This window comes from Sinocyclocheilus grahami, unplaced genomic scaffold (genome assembly GCF_001515645.1).
Source record: "Sinocyclocheilus grahami isolate Dianchi unplaced genomic scaffold, SAMN03320097.WGS_v1.1 scaffold2619.1, whole genome shotgun sequence".
Lineage (NCBI taxonomy): Eukaryota > Metazoa > Chordata > Actinopteri > Cypriniformes > Cyprinidae > Sinocyclocheilus > Sinocyclocheilus grahami.
Genome location: NW_015507798.1, coordinates 20,022 through 37,237, shown reverse-complemented (window position 1 = coordinate 37,237; position 17,216 = coordinate 20,022). Strand labels below are relative to the sequence as shown.

The 17,216-nt window shown below is 37.2% G+C and overlaps 3 protein-coding genes and 1 pseudogene across 3 annotated transcripts in view; 1 reads left to right on the top strand and 3 right to left on the bottom strand.

Moving 5' to 3' along the window:
* LOC107575408 (equilibrative nucleoside transporter 4-like) overlaps positions 1-6,509 on the top strand; it is an 18,549-nt gene extending 12,040 nt beyond the window's left edge. The window contains exons 7-11 of the mRNA XM_016261787.1: positions 1,506-1,774; positions 3,016-3,148; positions 3,930-4,117; positions 4,206-4,446; positions 6,268-6,509. Coding sequence (XP_016117273.1) covers positions 1,506-1,774; positions 3,016-3,148; positions 3,930-4,117; positions 4,206-4,446; positions 6,268-6,419 — 983 coding nt within the window. The 3' untranslated portion in view covers positions 6,420-6,509. The remainder of the gene's footprint in view (positions 1-1,505; positions 1,775-3,015; positions 3,149-3,929; positions 4,118-4,205; positions 4,447-6,267) is intronic.
* Positions 6,510-9,020: 2,511 nt separating this feature from the next.
* On the bottom strand, positions 9,021-9,603 carry LOC107575407 (endonuclease domain-containing 1 protein-like). The gene is made up of 2 exons (XM_016261785.1): positions 9,373-9,603; positions 9,021-9,269 (listed from the first exon to the last, which is right to left on the bottom strand). The coding sequence occupies exons 1-2, from the start codon at positions 9,601-9,603 to the stop codon at positions 9,021-9,023; spliced, it is 480 nt and encodes a 159-aa protein (XP_016117271.1).
* Positions 9,604-11,323: 1,720 nt separating this feature from the next.
* Positions 11,324-13,080, bottom strand: LOC107575406 (endonuclease domain-containing 1 protein-like). Its single transcript, XM_016261784.1, has 3 exons — positions 12,792-13,080; positions 11,800-12,118; positions 11,324-11,337 (listed from the first exon to the last, which is right to left on the bottom strand). Exons 1-3 carry the CDS (start codon positions 13,071-13,073, stop codon positions 11,324-11,326), a joined length of 615 nt encoding a protein of 204 aa, XP_016117270.1. The 5' UTR covers positions 13,074-13,080.
* Positions 13,081-16,428: 3,348 nt separating this feature from the next.
* LOC107575405 (endonuclease domain-containing 1 protein-like) overlaps positions 16,429-17,216 on the bottom strand; it is a 9,103-nt pseudogene continuing 8,315 nt past the window's right edge.

Genomic DNA, 17,216 nt, shown 5'->3' with positions numbered 1-17,216 from the left:
TTATTTTTATTACAACATGCCTATATATATATATATATATATATGTGGATCTTGGATGAAGGGGGCCTTGGAGTTTTATAAACTTAAATATTTTAAATAATTTAGACTTCTTAATTCCCCTTTGAAGTTTGCTAAGTCCCCTATAGTGGTCACCAGCCCCCCGATTGAGAAGCACCGTTTTAGACCTCATTTACAAGCATACGCTATTGTTACACTGCCCGGACAAAAAAATAAAATAAAATAAAAATTCAGTCAGGATTTAAATAAGCAAATGCTTAAAGGCACAATATGTAAGTTTTTTTTAATTAAAATATCCACTAGAAGTGTTATATATTTTGCTGACTTGTGTACGTACTTTATCTCAAATTTTTCGAAGAATGTTTAAATCCAGAGAAATAAGCAATTTTAACTAGCGACACGGACCGTGTCCATAGTGTCATTGTGTCGCCTGCCAATGACGTCATAACCCCTCGATTTCCAGTTTTGTTTTGTAGAAAACATGGAAACACCAAAGACTCTTTAATATGTTGTGCGTTTTAATAGACCGGTGACGACCACATAGAGTAGCATTATAACAGAACTTTCAAACGTATCTAGTATGGTAAAACAGCGCTGCTTTTTCCCCCACATACACACGACCGGAAGGAGCGGAAGCGGTCGACTGTGGCATAATAAAAGCTCCGCTGCTTTCGAGCCGTGTGTCGCGCTCGTTCAGCGGCCTCGTTTCACTTCGATGGCTTTCAGCCTCACCCTGCTTCATTCTGCTACGTTAATAAATCATTAGCTCATCCATGAACATGATTTCTGCCCGAGTCCCGTCGGATTGCATCGGCTGTGGGGATGAAGACCACAACTCCCATGATTCCACACTCAGTCACAGCCTCATCAAACTACGCCTTTGTCTCTTTGTTTATTTTGAATACGTGCCCTCTAGCGGGCGAAAGTTACATATTGTGCCTTTAACATCTTGTGAAGCACATCTTGTGTTTTTTTAAGAAACAAATCTATCAAGGTATTTTAACTTTAAACCATCACTTTTGACCAAAATACCATAATCCATAATAACACTTTCTCCGGTGTAAAAGTCCATCCCCTGTTGTCTTTCCACATCAAAATCCAATAACATATTGGTTTAGAACTGTTTTGACTTCTAAACAGTGCTTGATCGATGCATATTTCTCTCCTGATTCAGATGACACAATTTTTTCACTGGAGAAAGCAATATTATGAATAGAGGGCCAATTTTCATTTTTGTTTGAAAATTAAAGGCAGTACAACAAATGCAGATTCTTAAAAAAATTCTATTTTACTATTACATTTTATTATTAAATTATAGATATGATATAAACATTTTTCACATTACAGTAATGAGCATTTTATTTATATATTTTTGGTAATATGAATTAGTCCCAAAATATGAATTCACCCAATTTTTATTCATCATATGTATTGTTTGTTTGTATTGCAGTTGATGTTGTTTTTTCTGTCAATTATGGTTGTTTCAGGCACTGCAGGAGTTATTGTCTCTCTGAGTCGCATTTTTACAAAGCTGCTGGTGGAAGACGAGAAGAGCAACACCATCATCTTCTTCCTGTTCTCTGTCTCAATAGAGACGCTCTGTTTTCTGTTACACGTGGTGGTACGACGGACACACTTTGTCCGTTATCACACCGACAGGGCTCGCCACAGCTGGCTCAAAGTACAGATCAATAATGTTACGACAAAAAAGCACAGTGGCTATCAGATACATTACGACAGCAGCGCAGAGGAAGAGGTAATTCCACACATGGAAATAATGGTTTCCACTTGACTTTTGGGACTTTTTGGGTGTGGGTTCTTTATCCATATGTTACTGACAGGTTTTGAAAGGTTTCTGTGGGTCTGTGGCTAACTATTTTCCTTCTTACATTGCAGGAAAAGTTTTCTGTGAACCATGGCAACAAAATGGGTGTAATTTGTTTTTCAAAATGTAATAAGCTTCCTACATAAATAGCTTTTTTGGACATATGCACACTTCTGACACAGGGCAACACTACAATGCACTGTGACAAACCTATCCAAGGTCATAGACACCCCCTTGTGAAAAAGAAGTGTGCTTAATTGTACAGATTGTGCACTTGTAGTGTACTTGAAATTTGAAAAGTACATTTAAAAAAAAAACTGTATTAGAGAGAATATATTATTAATTAAATAAAACCAGTACACTTTGAGTATGTTTCTTAGCACACATAAGTTCACTTTTAAAAAGTGCATTTTGTCACTACTGTCAAATTAAAAGTTTTACTCTAAAGTATATTTTAAAACATTGTTTTAATACCTTTTTGTCATGTGTGACTAAATCTGCTTCTTCTGGACAACTGTCTGATCAGCAGTCTTCCCCATGATTGTGTAGCTTAGTGAACCAAACTGAGAGACCATTTTGAAGGCTCAGGAAACCTTTGCAGGTGTTTTGAGTTGATTAGCTGATTGGCATGTCACCATATTCTAATTTGTTGAGATAGTGAATTGGTGGGTTTTTGTTAAATGTGAGCCAAAATCATCACAATTAAAAGAACCAAAGACTTAAACTACTTCAGTCTGTGTCCATTGAATTTATTTAATACACGAGTTTCACAATTTGAGTTGAATTACTGAAATAAATGAACTTTTCCACGACATTCTAATTTATTGAGATGCACCTGTAAAGCACATCTGAAGTAAATGAAAAATGGAAAAATGCAATACCATTAAATATTTTATTTCCATAATAAGTATTCTTTTTAAAAATATGCTAAAGTGTACTTCTTTTTAAAAAAAGTGTTGCCAAGGGAAATGTTTATTAATGTTTATAAATGTATTCTTTATTAATTTCTAAAACATTTTGGTAGAAAATAGTTCCATGTCAATATAAAATATATAATTTCCCCCAAATTTGATGTAAGCAGTAGACAGCTCAACCAGATTTTGAGACCTTTGTTTAGGATGATTTGCTAAAAAATAAAATTGACATTGACTCATGGCTTTTCCACAAATTAGGATGGAGTGGCATCAAGCACAGTTGACGAAGCTGATGCAGTCAATCTGGGTAACGGTTCCCATGGAGATGGAATATATGTCAGATTTGGTGTGCTCAAACCAGACACCAAAAGGAGCTGGATGAGCGTGAAGGGTGAGCTATAGGTTTAATCAGAAAATTGTAGCTCTTCAGTCAACATACTACAAAATAAAGTTATAGTTCACACAAATATGAAAATATACTGAGAATTTACTCACCCTCAGGCCATCCAAGGTGTATATGAGTTTGTTTCTTCATCAGAAAATTTGGAGTAATATAGCATTATATCACTTGGATCAATGAATCCTTTGCAGTGAATGGGTGCCGTCAGAATGATAGTCCAAACAGCTGATAAAAACATCACAAGTAATCCACTCCACTCCAGTCCATCAGTTCATGTAATGTGAAAAGCTGCATGTTTGTTAGAAACAAATCAATCATTAAGACATTTTTAACTTCAAACCGTTGAGTCCTCTATAATATTGCTTTCTCCAGTGAAAAGAATCAGGAGAGAAAAATGCACAGATCAAGCACCGTTTACAAGCAAAATCAGTCCTAAAAAGTTATAATCAAATATGTCAGTTAATTTTGATGTGACAGGACAACAGGGTATGGACTTTTTCACTGTGGATTATTTGTGGATTATTGTGCTGTTTTTATCAGCTGTTTGGACTCTCATTCTGATGGCACCCATTCACTGCAGAGGATCCATTGGTGAGCAAGTGCAATACATTTCTCCAAATCTGTTCTGATGAAGAAACAAAATCATTTGGGTCTTTGGTGGCCTGAAGGTAAGCACATTTTTATTTTTGCTGAACTGTTGCTATAAGTTCAATTAACATTGCAGTTTTAGGACTGAAGATTTTTGACATAGCATATGATGACTTTCTTACAGAGCTGCTAGGTCAGAGGTGTGCAGTTGCCCGGGAGATCTGGCCCTATATGCTCTCAATTTTGGTGACATATTTCATCACTCTGTGTCTGTTCCCTGGTTTGGAGTCAGAGTTACACAACGATACACTGGGAGAATGGCTGCCTATTCTCACCATGGCTCTGTTCAACATGGCAGACTTTGTGGGCAAGGTGAAATGAAGCTGTTTGATGTCATATACAAGCATATAGTATGATTTAAAAATGGCAAATGTTCAAAGTCCTTTATTTCTCTCTTTAGATCTTGGCAGCGTGTCCATATGAATGGGGTGGTGTGCAGCTGCTGGTGTGTTCGTGTTTGCGCGTTCTCTTCCTGCCCCTGTTTGTGATGTGCGTGTTGCCCGTGCAGCGCCCCCTGCTAGCGCACCCAGCCTGGCCCTGCGGCCTGTCCTTGATGCTGGGAATCAGTAACGGTTACCTTGGCTCTGTACCAATGATACAGGCGGCCGGCAAGGTGCCACTTCAGCAGCGAGAAGTAGCAGGTGAGTATGGCTGACACATGAGTAATTATGACAAAACATTTGTCACTCAGGGGATTTAGGGCTGTAAGAGTGATCAGTTATGCTTTGAGAAAATATGTGAATGCAATTGTTGAATTACTATAGTAAAAATTTGTTTAGTTTCAAAATTTTTTATTTGAGTTTCAAAACATCAAATTTACCACTCTGTTACCACACAATTAGTTAGAGATGATCACTAGAATGTTCTAAATAGAAATACACCATTTCATTTGATGCTTTCTTCAGCTTATCAAAGTTTAATCCACCTGTCTTCAGACCAGAAATAAATACCTAATTTTTGGTAACTCTGTCAGAAATTCAAATTTAAAGTCAATTTCCTAAAGGTCCTTTTTTCATATTTCACCTGTTATGAGCTCATCAATTGCTTTGCTGAGCTTTGTAGTTTTTTTGTTTTAAAGGGGTCATATGATGCGATTTAAATTTTTCCTTTTTCTTTGGAGTGTTACAAGCTCTTGGTGCATAAAGAAGATCTGTAAAGTTGAGACTAAAGTCTCAAATCCAAAGAGATATTATTTATAAAAGTTAAGCGTCAACCATAATGGGTTTTAATGTTTTTGTCTCGTCGCTCCGGCCGGGACACGGCATCACAGTATGGTGAGGGGCGTAACATTTCCGTCACACGCTTGAGGTATTCGGCCAATCACAACGCACTGGATAGCTGGCCAATCACAGCACACCTCGCTTTTTCAGACCGATGAGCTTTGTAAAAATCGACGCATTTCAGAAAGGCGGGGCATAGAGGAGAAACAATAATGTACAGTATGTGGAAAAGAATGTGTTTTTTGAACCTTAAACCGCATAAACACATTTCATTACACCAAATACACAAAATACTGTTCTTTTTAGCAGCATCATATGACCCCTTTAAATCATTTTCAGTAAATGTGCTTATATTTTGTCATAATCACCACAAAATCAATAGTTTCTAATGTAAATCAGCCGTTTGGGTTTTATTTCTTATTTTAAATCCCTAATCACCAAAAAACCTAAATGACTACTACATTTAATAAATGTGTGATATGGCAATATAAAGCATGTAATTGACATATTTTTCTGTCACTAGGTTGCACAGAACGCTAATACAATACATAATATATTAAATGTTTTTAAACAGACTAAAGCTATACTGTTATAGGTTTTTAGAAATGTTGACTACTAAATTCTACAGAATTCATGCACATAGAAAACCTAAGTCTAGAGGGAAATTGCATACCGATGTTATTCGTGCGTATTTACCTCGTGTCCGCAAATAAAGAGGTCCGGGATGTGGTAGCCTCAAGACATATTATTAAATTATGAAGATTTTTTCGTTATTAATTTATACATTTATTTGCATAGGGGAGAGTTTTGAAGTCATTAGTGACATTCGCTCTGATAAGATGATTACCTGTAACTATTGGTAGAGGTGTACGTCTCAAACCTTCAGATTTATCCACACTGAAGTCCATCCTCCACAAACAACTGACAGTTTTACGTTTCAACCGATAGAGGGCAGTTACACATAGTGTAACTTTAAAATAGAATTCCTTAACACATAACATTTATTTATTTATTTATTTATTTACAGTTCCCTGACTCCCAGTACTGAAAGAAAAACAGTGAGATAAAATTTATGTGGATAGCATAGCTCTAATAATTTTGTGCAGTACTTGAGTTGATACCGAAATCTCTGGCAAATTGTTGGAAGCAGTAGACTTAAACAAAATTCTCCATTTGCAACTGATGTATTACAATTGTGATTTTTCGTCTGCTATTTAAACAAAAAAAAAACCTTTTTTACAGGGAACACCATGACTGTATCATATATGGCGGGACTGATGCTCGGCTCTGCTGTGTCTTACTCAACATACAGCCTGACCTCACAGGCACAGTCTACTCACACGCTGAAACTCAACAACACACTCACAGTACAGAGCTATGTGCCCGGCCACTGAGTGTCTCTCTCACATGTACACTGTTTTGTATAGTTGTTAATGTAAGAATAAAGAACATTTCCAGAGTCTATCCCTGCTGAAAACACCAGCTTAGACCAGTTTGCATACTGATCCAGTCTGGTTTATGCAGGGAAAGTCTGCTGTTTAAAGGTCCCATATTGTCAAAACTTAAATTTCCTGGCTTTTTTCATGATAACTAAGGTCTAGGTGCTATGTAACTAGCATATAAGTTTCAAAACAGTCAGTCCACAGTAAAATTCACACAGCCTGCTTAAAGTAGCTGATTTTTCAGGAACAGTTGTGACTTCCGTAAAAAGTTGACGTCAGAGCTACACAGTCACTGCCTTCGGTCACCACCCCGAGCACCGCCCACCGTCCCACTCTGCTTTTGCCAAACCCCCAGACAACATCGCGTCCATGCCATTGCTGAGCAACGACAACACGAAACATGTCGAAAAGGTTAACTTTAACCACAAAACCAGATCGGCTGACCTGTAACATTACACTCTCACTCAAAGGATGGACGATCTGACAGGATTGTTACTATGAGGTGGATAAATTTCAATTTCAGCAGGCGACTATTTTTACAGCTACATTATTGTTCCAGCCACAATTAATCACAACAATGTATATACAATTACAAATGTTTATTTAAATTGTCAGTTTGTTGTTTTATACACATGCACAGACATTATTTCATACACGACATAGTCGTGAGATGCAAGAAACATAGACATATGGTAAGAAATCTGTAGACGCACCCATAACAACAAAAGCCAATACTTTATTGAACCTTTTCTGATAAGAAGTGTGCGCTTGCAAACACAAGCATTTTTGACGATCGTTTCTGTCCAGTCTGCACGTTTTATGGCATTTAACCACAGCTGTCGTCGGTTTTTTGTCTGGCAGTGGCAGCAGATATCCGATCAAATTTCTAATTTGAGGCTGTATTACGTTGATTCTGGCACCCAACATCACAATAAGATGATATTTTAAGCTCCTTATGTAGCCGAATCTACGCTGGTTTGAATGGGCCGCCTCCAGTTTCCCCTTTGTTTTGCTGCCTCCAGCTAGCGCTGTGACGTCGCTGACCCTAGTTACCTGTGGTTGACCTGGCCGTGCGTCACTCAGAAAACAACAGGCCAATCAGAAGAGAGGCTCATGAATATTAATTAGACAGGCCAAAATCGACCTGTTCTCAGCAGAGCTCCTGAGAAAGGAGCTGTAAATATACATTGAGATGGTTTTTGGTACTTATACCGCAAATATATATTCTTAAGGACATCAAAACCTAAAATAAAACTCCAGAAAGGTGTAAAATATGGGACCTTTAAGCAAGTGAAGAATCCCAGTTTGGGACACCAGCATATTAGAATTTCATTGTGAGGATCAGCATCCAAAACACAACATATGCTGGTGAGCAGCTACATATGCTGATTTGTTCATCAGGGATGTTGGCTCATAAAATGAGATATTCATTAGAGTATTATCCAAGACTGTCTGAATAACCATCACCTTGTTAAATAAATTGATGTATGACTGTTCCTGTCATGTTTAAATGTACGGCCACCGTGTGTAATTTACTGTAAGGTATGCTTTATAGTTCTACTTTATGACTGGTCAATATAGTCGTGTTGGTGTCTTGTTTTCAATTTTGACCCTCCACTTACACCTTAAACCAATGTTAGGTAACAAATAGTTTCATTATTCGCAAAACATCTTATTCTGGCCAAAAAGCACCCATTGAGACAGGAAGGTGTCGTTTGACTGACATGTTAAATTGACTACTGTCTACTGCTTTTTGACACGATGGCCTGGTAAATCTGAAAGTGGAAGGATTTAGTTCACACAGAACATTTTTGCTTTGATAAATGTGAGATGCGAGTGCAATGGTTTAAACACATCAGTCTAGGGAGTTTACATAGAAAAAACGTGTTCTGTGTGAATGGCCCCTTAGAGTCTAAGATTTGGTGCCATGGATCTTACAAACGTTTCCAAATACAGCAACTATTGTAGCAGCCTGGGAAGCTGCAGTGCTTGTGTTGGGGATGAGTTGTGGAGCCCCCACCAAAAAAAAGCTAAAGATTGGAGCTTGTCATTTTAAGAACTCCTATGCTTGTTTTGTTGAAGTTTGCAGATTGTTTAGTAATTGCAATATGTCCATGACCAGTTCAGGATCAAGATCTCAATCCATTAAAATTCAGTCCATAATAATGAGATATTCAATGATTGATTTATATTCACTTCTTCTCACAACTATTTGTTATTGTTTGTTTTCCTCCATTGATACTGATTAAAGAATCAGAACCCCATTGTGACTGACAGCTTGGTACCTTCTGTATGATTGTTTGATACTGTTACTGTACCAGATCACAAAATCTGTGTATGTTCAGTTTTTTTTTTAGCAATCAGGTGCAAATGCATATAGGTTTTTGATGATTTTTATTAGATGTATTCGAGGTTAATTGAGACATTATAATGATTAAGGTTAAAGTAAAATCATTATCTTATTATCATTTTACAGATAATTGTCATTCTAATTTGTTATTTGATTAAGAAATACAACATAATCACTCATTATAAATTCCCCCAAAACGTTGACTAATTGTTGTCTAAGCAGCAGAATGCAGTCCAGAAATGACTAGGCACGTTCACTCTATTGTTTATGCTATGAGTGCCTGGTACCACCCCTGTCACAATGTAAACACGTTGTGAACTACATGCTGTTTTCAGATGCGTTCCCAGCAATTGTTCTTCATCCCACCAAAGAATTCTGTTAAAACATTTGCCTTGTGGAGCAGCATTGGTGAGAGTGAAGGTGGCATAAAAGACAGTGTGACCACCATTTGCCTCAAGCAGTGCAACACATCTCCTTCGCATAGAGTTGATCAGGTTGTTGATTGTGGCCTGTGGAATGTTGGTCCACTCCTCTTCAATGGCTGTGCGAAGTTGCTGGATATGCTGGAGAGTACACGGGGATCTTGTTGTCAGTGTCATAGAATGTGGCATAATAAACATCATTATTTAGAGTTTGGCAGATCTGCCTGTATTGTGGACCAGGAAATCTTGTTGGTGATTTTCCATTTGCAAACAATTGACCACAGCCACTTTCAAAATTCTGCACAACTTTGACTGAACCACCGGAGAGAAGCGACAGCATCAGCACATGAAGAAGCAGCAGCATGATGAAGAGGATGAGATAATGGATTATCAAGTTCTGTGCATGAACAATAAGCACATGTGATACTCTTTTATAACAGCTTATACTGTATAATATTTAAATAACATTTAAACACTTACCTAAAATCTATATAAGTCAAAGATCAAGCTATTATCAATTAAGAGACAAGAATGTAAGAACCATGACTTAAATACCTTCTGTGTAGTAAGTAAACGTCTACTATTAGATACTCAACAAATAATAAAGAATAAAATGTAAACAGCCAAAGTCATCTTTAAAAATATTACAGTACATACTGACACCAAAGGCAAGGAAACTGCTGCTGCAATGAGATGAGAGAGTATTTCTAACCTCCTGCTTTGTCATTCAGCATTTTTAAGGAATGATGAGGAACACTTTTAAGGAAATGAGCAGCGGCACACAAACTTGATCAACCGCATATCTCCCTACAGCTACAATACATTTTATTTAAACAAAGGTTCACTTAACAAGCATGTGTTTGTTTATAAAAACTGAAAGAAAACTTTTTAATGTAGTGATATCTGATGTTTGTTACTGAATGTAGCAGCTCTATAGATCTAAATCCACCTGACATGCTCTTTTTGCCAAGTGGCAGAATGGCTGAACAGCATCACAGTCGAAAGACTCATTGATCATGTTGGTTTTACTGCTGGTTTATTTTCTAGTCATGCAAGTATAGGTCCTGTCTGCCTGAATGAGGACAGACAAAATTCATCAAAGGTGTTTTCCAAGCTAAAAGTTAGTCCAGAAAATGTGCATAAACATTCTTGAGCAAAGAGATCAGATGATGCTCCTGACAACTTTCCTACAGCTGCCATATATTGAGCATTATGTTTTTTCTTTTCATCGAGTTATTTGTCTAATCTTTATACTGTATCTGGTCATTTATGCCCTTAATGATTCTCAAGAAGTAAAAAAAAAAAAAATCTTTATTTCATATTAGTGGATTATTTGATGCACTTAAATTATCCATTTCATAATTGCTTCATTATTAATTACAGTCAAATATGTAAGAATTGGAGAATTACATGTGGAACTGTAGTTTTTCATGATTTAATAATTCAGCTGAAAATTACAATCATTAAGTCAGAAATAATAATAATAATTAAAATGTGAGATTAAGTTTTTGCTTTCTTTGTTGGATTTGTAGAGCTATCGAACACCTGAAAAGATGAATTATAAAGGTTTGTCAAATCTATCTCTTATCTCATGTTCAGTTTTTTCTTCGGGAGCAATGTTCTCTTTCATTCTGATCAATCCTCCTGAGATTTGACAGTTCTTATTGTTGTTCAACAGCAGAATAATCAACAAATGATAAAGAATGAAATGTAAAAGGCCAAAGTATGCTCTATAAATATTACAGTATACCAAAAAAGGAAGGATACACTGGTGTTGTAGTGAGACGGGTGAGTATTTCTAACCTCCTGCTTTGTCATTCAACATATTAACTCTTTTTTTGTGATAATAATTTTTATTTAGAATAATTGAAATGAATTACAGAGCAGTATAGAATAACGTCAAGGATATAAAAAAAGAAAGAAAAAGTAATACATATGTGGATATAAATACACACATAGGTAAACATGTTCAAACATACACAGAGACTTGGATACATAGGCATGCACACACATAAACAAAATAGAGTATGTTATTTACTATATACTACTTCATTTATGCACATTATATTTGCTTTGATTATTCATTACAGACAAACATCTAAGAATCAGAAGAATTGGAGAATTACATATAAAACAGGAGTTTTCAAGATTCAGCTGATAATTATGAACATTTAGTCAAAAATAAAACATAACAAACAAACAAAAAACAGCACAATAAACTTTCTCTCAGACAAGTTATTTTCAAAATGCTTTTTTTTATATATATTTTTTTACAATTTTGTAAATTGATTTCCTTTTCGGTTCAATTGATTTTATTCTTAATCTACTTATTCTTTTTTTCTTTGCTTGGGGTTCAGTAGAGCTTAAAACAACTTAAAGGATGTGACTTTATAAAGCGTTGCCAACTCTGTCTCTAAATCCTTCACAGTTTTGTTTTTGGGAGTATCTTTCTTGTTCTCTCCAATAAACCCGCTTGAGATCTGACATTTGTTATTGTTGTCTAAGCAGCAGTACGCAGTCCAGAAATGACTAGGCACGTTCACTCTATTTTTTATGTTACCAGTACCAGGTACCACCCCTGTCACAATGTAAACAGTATATCTTTTTGGTAGACATTGATAGGACAGTTCTTCTGCAATTTTTTTTTCTAGTACCTTCCACTGACCTCGGTTAAAAGAGGGGTTTTGTGGAGCAGCATTGGTGAGAGTGAAGGTGGCATAAGCACAGCTCTGTGATTGTGCCTGGTAGACTGGTGCCAGATGACCTTTGTCGTAACGAGAATTCTCATAGTCTCCATTGAGAGCTTGACGGCCTCCAAGTCCTTGTATTTTCACATCTTTCTCGAATTTCATGTTTGGTGATGCATTATTGTCGTCAAGCTGCAACAGTGAATCAATTGAAAATATGAGCTTAAGGACAGTTCACGTTAGAAGAGAACAAAAAATCATACTAATATGTGAGAGACTCTGTAGGCTGAAGTTTTAAACAAGTACAGCAAACACTTTTAGGCCAAATCTATTGTTGTTCTTAAAATACATTACAAACTCATCCCTACTTTACATCTCACTTTACTGTACTACACATATATTAGCAATCTGTCTTTTATTTTAGAATCATTTATCTGATTTAGTATCCTCATGTTTCTTTAGATTTTAAAGCTGTTCGACACATTATTTGGTGCTCATACCGAATTATCTTGAATTGCTTTGAACAATGTAATGTAGAGACATGAGGACCTCAGAATCCAATGCATCTAGCTGAAAAGATCTGATCCTAATTGATGCTTATCAAAGGAGGTTGCACAAAGTATTATGTCATAGGGTGCCACATGCATACAAATGAGAAAAATATGATTTGAAAAAAGTATATTTTAAAATGATTTTACTTTAAAGATTAGCTGTGAATATTTTCAAAGTCTAAGAGGATAAACAGCAAAGATTTTACTGTTATTAGCACATTTCTAATGACTCCACCCACACACACACACAAAATCCCTAAATCTGTAATATGTAATATGGTACAACAACACATTTAGAGTAATATTTCACTTACTTGAGGTTCAATGTACCACTTGTCTAGTCTTGTGCAGCTCTTTAGTCCTTCAAACTTGTAGGCTGAGTACACGGGGATCTTGTTGTCAGTGTCATAGAATGTGGCATAATAAACATCATTATTTAGAGTTTGGCAGATCTGCCTGTATTGTGGACCAGGTAATATTGTTGGTGATTTTCCATTTGCAAAAAATTTACCACAGCCACTCTCAAAATTCTGCACAACTTTGGCTGAACCACCGGAGAGAAGCGACAGCATCAGCACACGAAGAAGCAGCAGCATGATGAAGAGGATGATGGATTATCAACTCTGCAAGAACAACAACCACATGTGATTGTTTTTATAACGACTAGGTTATTACACGATCAAGCTATAAACTTATATAATAATATATACATTATACAAGAATGGCTTTAAATGATCCTTTGGGGGTATTCTCCGTCTAAATTGATTATGATTGTGATTAATTAGCGATTAATTAGATTAGTTAATCGGCACATCATGTAGGCTTATTAATTTTATTAAAAAATGGATCACTTGACAGCCCTAAATAAAATGTAAAAGGCCAAAGGCAGCTCTACAAATAGCCTAGTCCATACGGGCACCAAAAGCATAAAAAAGTATAAAAAATATCGATATAAAAAGTATATGTGATTAGGTCTAGCAATATTGTATTTATACTGTTGTCTACCCTTTACGTATTCCTCCCATAAAGGAGGCCTTGTAAACAATATGGAAAAAATCACTCTGACGAATAAATAAACAAACAAACAAACAAACAATCTGTTATTGCCCAGAGAGATAAAAAAAACATTAATTGAACACGCATTTAACTTTTTGTTACAGCCCGACTGCGGGAAAATATTTGATTATAATCCAACATTGTAGTTGACACTCTCATATACTTGTATACTTGTTCTGTTCTAATGCGTTACCCAACTGCTATTACAAAAAATTTGATTGGATTGAAGGACAGAATTAACTAGTTACATTTGTTAGAGTTACATAACTACATTTTACAAATTACGCAAATATCAGTTGCTGGATTATGTGTAGTTGTGTGTAAAGTGATAGCAACAATGAAGATCATGTATCACAGGTCTAACAAATGATATAACTCATAAAATAAAAAACATATAAATAACTTAAAATAGCATAAGTATAACAATAACAAGGGGAATTAAAGATGCATCTATAGAACTGTTACTCACCACTAATAGTTGTTCTTCTCAAGAAGCTTGTTTTCACCCGTCCTTCTATAATTTCCCTCCCTTTGCTCATGTTTATATCCTCTCCATTTAGTGAAATGTGCTGTCTCAACAATTTCATTTTTGTAATTCAGCTAAAATACATAGGAACTAAAAATGATTTCTTCATGCTTCTCTTTTATAAAATTGAGAAGTGGAACAAAACAGGGCGAGATGTTGAAAAAATAAAACCTTGTACTCAAGACAAATGATACTACATTTTTGTATCTTACATGTACTAAACTACTGAGCTATACTTTGATTCAACCTCCCAACTTTTCTCTTTTTTATCAAAATGTGATTTTTACCTTGCCATCACATATTTTGCAATCAAGACGCATTTTCAAAACACATTCTTATGTTAGCAGACAGGTTACATTTGCAGTGGTGGAGGTAACGAATTACAACTACTCACGTTACTGTAATTAAGTCGTTTTTTTGGGTACTTGTACTTTTTTGAGTAGGCTATATTTTTAAAGCTATACTTTTACTTGTACTGAAGTACAAATTAAGCAAAATAATCTACTTCGTTTCTCGTAAATCATAGTTCGTTACTGAGTACGCCCACAATTTGAATTGATATTCAAACCTTTGACGGCACTGCAGTAGCCAATAAACATATCCTATCGTAAACGGACCGGATATCTGAACCGGGAGAAGCCGCCGCTGCAGCAGGTGAAGATCTGGGGCAAGTTCAAGCTCAAACCGATGTGCACCGTTTTGCTAGGGTTTCCGGTTTGAACGACATGTTTCCTGGAAACGGTGTGCAACGGTGTTTGAGATGCGTTTTCTCTTAATAATAATAATAATTTGTTTCATTTATATAGCGCTTTTCTAGGCACTCAAAGCGCTTTACATTGTCAGGGGGTATCTCCTCATCCACCACCAGTGTGCAGCATCCACCTGGATGATGCGACGGCAGCCATAGTGCGCCAGAACCCCCACCACACACCAGCTTACTGGTGGAGAGGAGACAGAGTGATGAAGCCAATTAACAGATATGGGGATTGTTAGGAGGCCAAGATGATCAGAGGCCAATGGGCAAATTTGGCCAGGATGCCGAGGTCACACCTCTACTCTTTTCGAAAGACATCCTGGGATTTTTAATGACCACAGAGAGTCTTGTTTGGAGGGTGTGTCAAAAAATGTCAGCCCAATCAGCAGCAACATGTATGTAAACCACGCGGTATTAAAGAGACAGCTCGCACAATGTAATTAACACCCAAATAAATTCAATAAAGTATATTGTTTGCACATGCTTATTTACATGAAAGGCGAAATAACTGAAATAATAAGAGCACAAGTATAGATCTGGAACTTCTTTAAGTCTGTCTAAATATCCTAATATAGATATAAGCATCTCTCCATGCTTTTTAAAATATAAATATTTCTCTTTGCTCCTGGATTAAACTTTGTCAAAAGTTATCAACCATTCAGACTAGATCCACGCCTGACAGATGGAAATCCTACTAGAAATTTAATTGGAGTAAATGTCATCACTCTCGTCACTCTCATAATCATCACATTTGTGTTCACTATCTGTCGGATAAGCGGTCAGTTTTACTGCTTGTATGGGTGTCCCAGCCCTGACCAATCTCTGTACTGAGCTGGAAATACACCTCATAATGCATGGCAAACAAAACAGAATCAGAATTCCTATCACTACAATTGGCAGAACAGTTTGAATTATCCAGTACATCCATCCTCCCCACAAAGACATAACCCACCCGGTCCACAGGTTGTCAGTCCGCTCAGGTTCTCTTACGGCCTCTCTCATGTGTTCAATTATGTTGGTTATATTATCACTGTAATCAGGAATGTTAAAACAACAAGATATCCCCAGCATCTTACACACTCCGCCCCTTTCTGCCATAAGCATATCAAGAACTAAACGGTCTTGAATGACTGTGTCCCTCAGTTGCCTCATTTCATCACTTATTAATGTCAAAGCATTTTCTGTGCTATTGGCCATTGCTAATACCGTCCATGCTAACCCATTAATCTTGTTAATCGTTACTGCTGTACCCACCCCTAAGAAAATGGACCAACCTATATTTGCTCCTGGTGTCGTCCACGGATCAGTTAGTGTGTACCCCGCATAATGATTTGGCAAAGCCCCAGGCAAAATCTTAATGTCTCGTCTCTCCCTATTACCTACTTTGCTTGGTAAATACACAGAAGTTCCCACATTCATCAAAGCTGGATAACAGCAAACTGACCAGTCTTTTTTAGGCAAACGGTGATAAACTCTGTCACCACACACCCACACCGCGGCTGGTGAACTTTCGTTCGGTTTGTGGAATGGACATCTGAAGTTGATTTCTTTATTGTTGATGATCGCTGTACAATTGCTCATTGTTCCGTCCTGTACGTTGATTTTGATCCTGCAGTCAGACCATCCGGTCTTTAACATTCTCGGCCTGTTGAAACAGACACAAACATCACCCTGGGCATATGTTACCCTCAAAGGTGGAATTGCTATATCAGTGTTGTTGTATTGCTGTATGTGGTCACAGTCGTCAGCAGGCTGTTTTGTTGGTGTCCTTCCTTCCTCCAGGTCCACAACAGTTTTTAGCACATCAGTCATTTGTTGAGGAATAAGACACTTAGTTTCGTTGGCTGTTGCTTTCCACTCCACGTAACTTGCCTTTGCTCCCCTTGAAATTTCTGGTCTCAGTCCTTTCAGAAAATTACCCAATAGAAGGCTTTCCCACGTACTTTGTTCCCTCTGTCCGTAGGCTCTGTCAAGCCGCTGTGTTTTCCAAATGTTCTTCTTCGCTGTCTGTGGCAGCGAGCGCTGAGGATTTTACCGCTGCCTGATGTACTGGTGGTATTGGTGCTCGTGGGAGTTCTTGCGCTTGTAGCATGTGCACAGCTGCGTCTGCCGCTGCTCGCGCTCCTCTCGCTTCTGCTTCTGCTCGTGCTGGCGCTTGTGCTGCTACTCGTGCTGCATTTTGTGCTGGTCTTTGGAACGGAGAGCAGTCGAGATCATGGTCCAGTTTCAGGGCTGTCAGCTCTGCCACGGGGTAGTGATGTTTATAAGCCGGCGGTGCTGACCCGATTTCGGGTGCATGTTGGAAAACACAAACACACTTTTCATTAGTAGCATTCTGCTCCGGTGGAGCTGATTTCTCACACACATTCTCTTCCACTTTTTCATTTCATTTCTACATGCCAA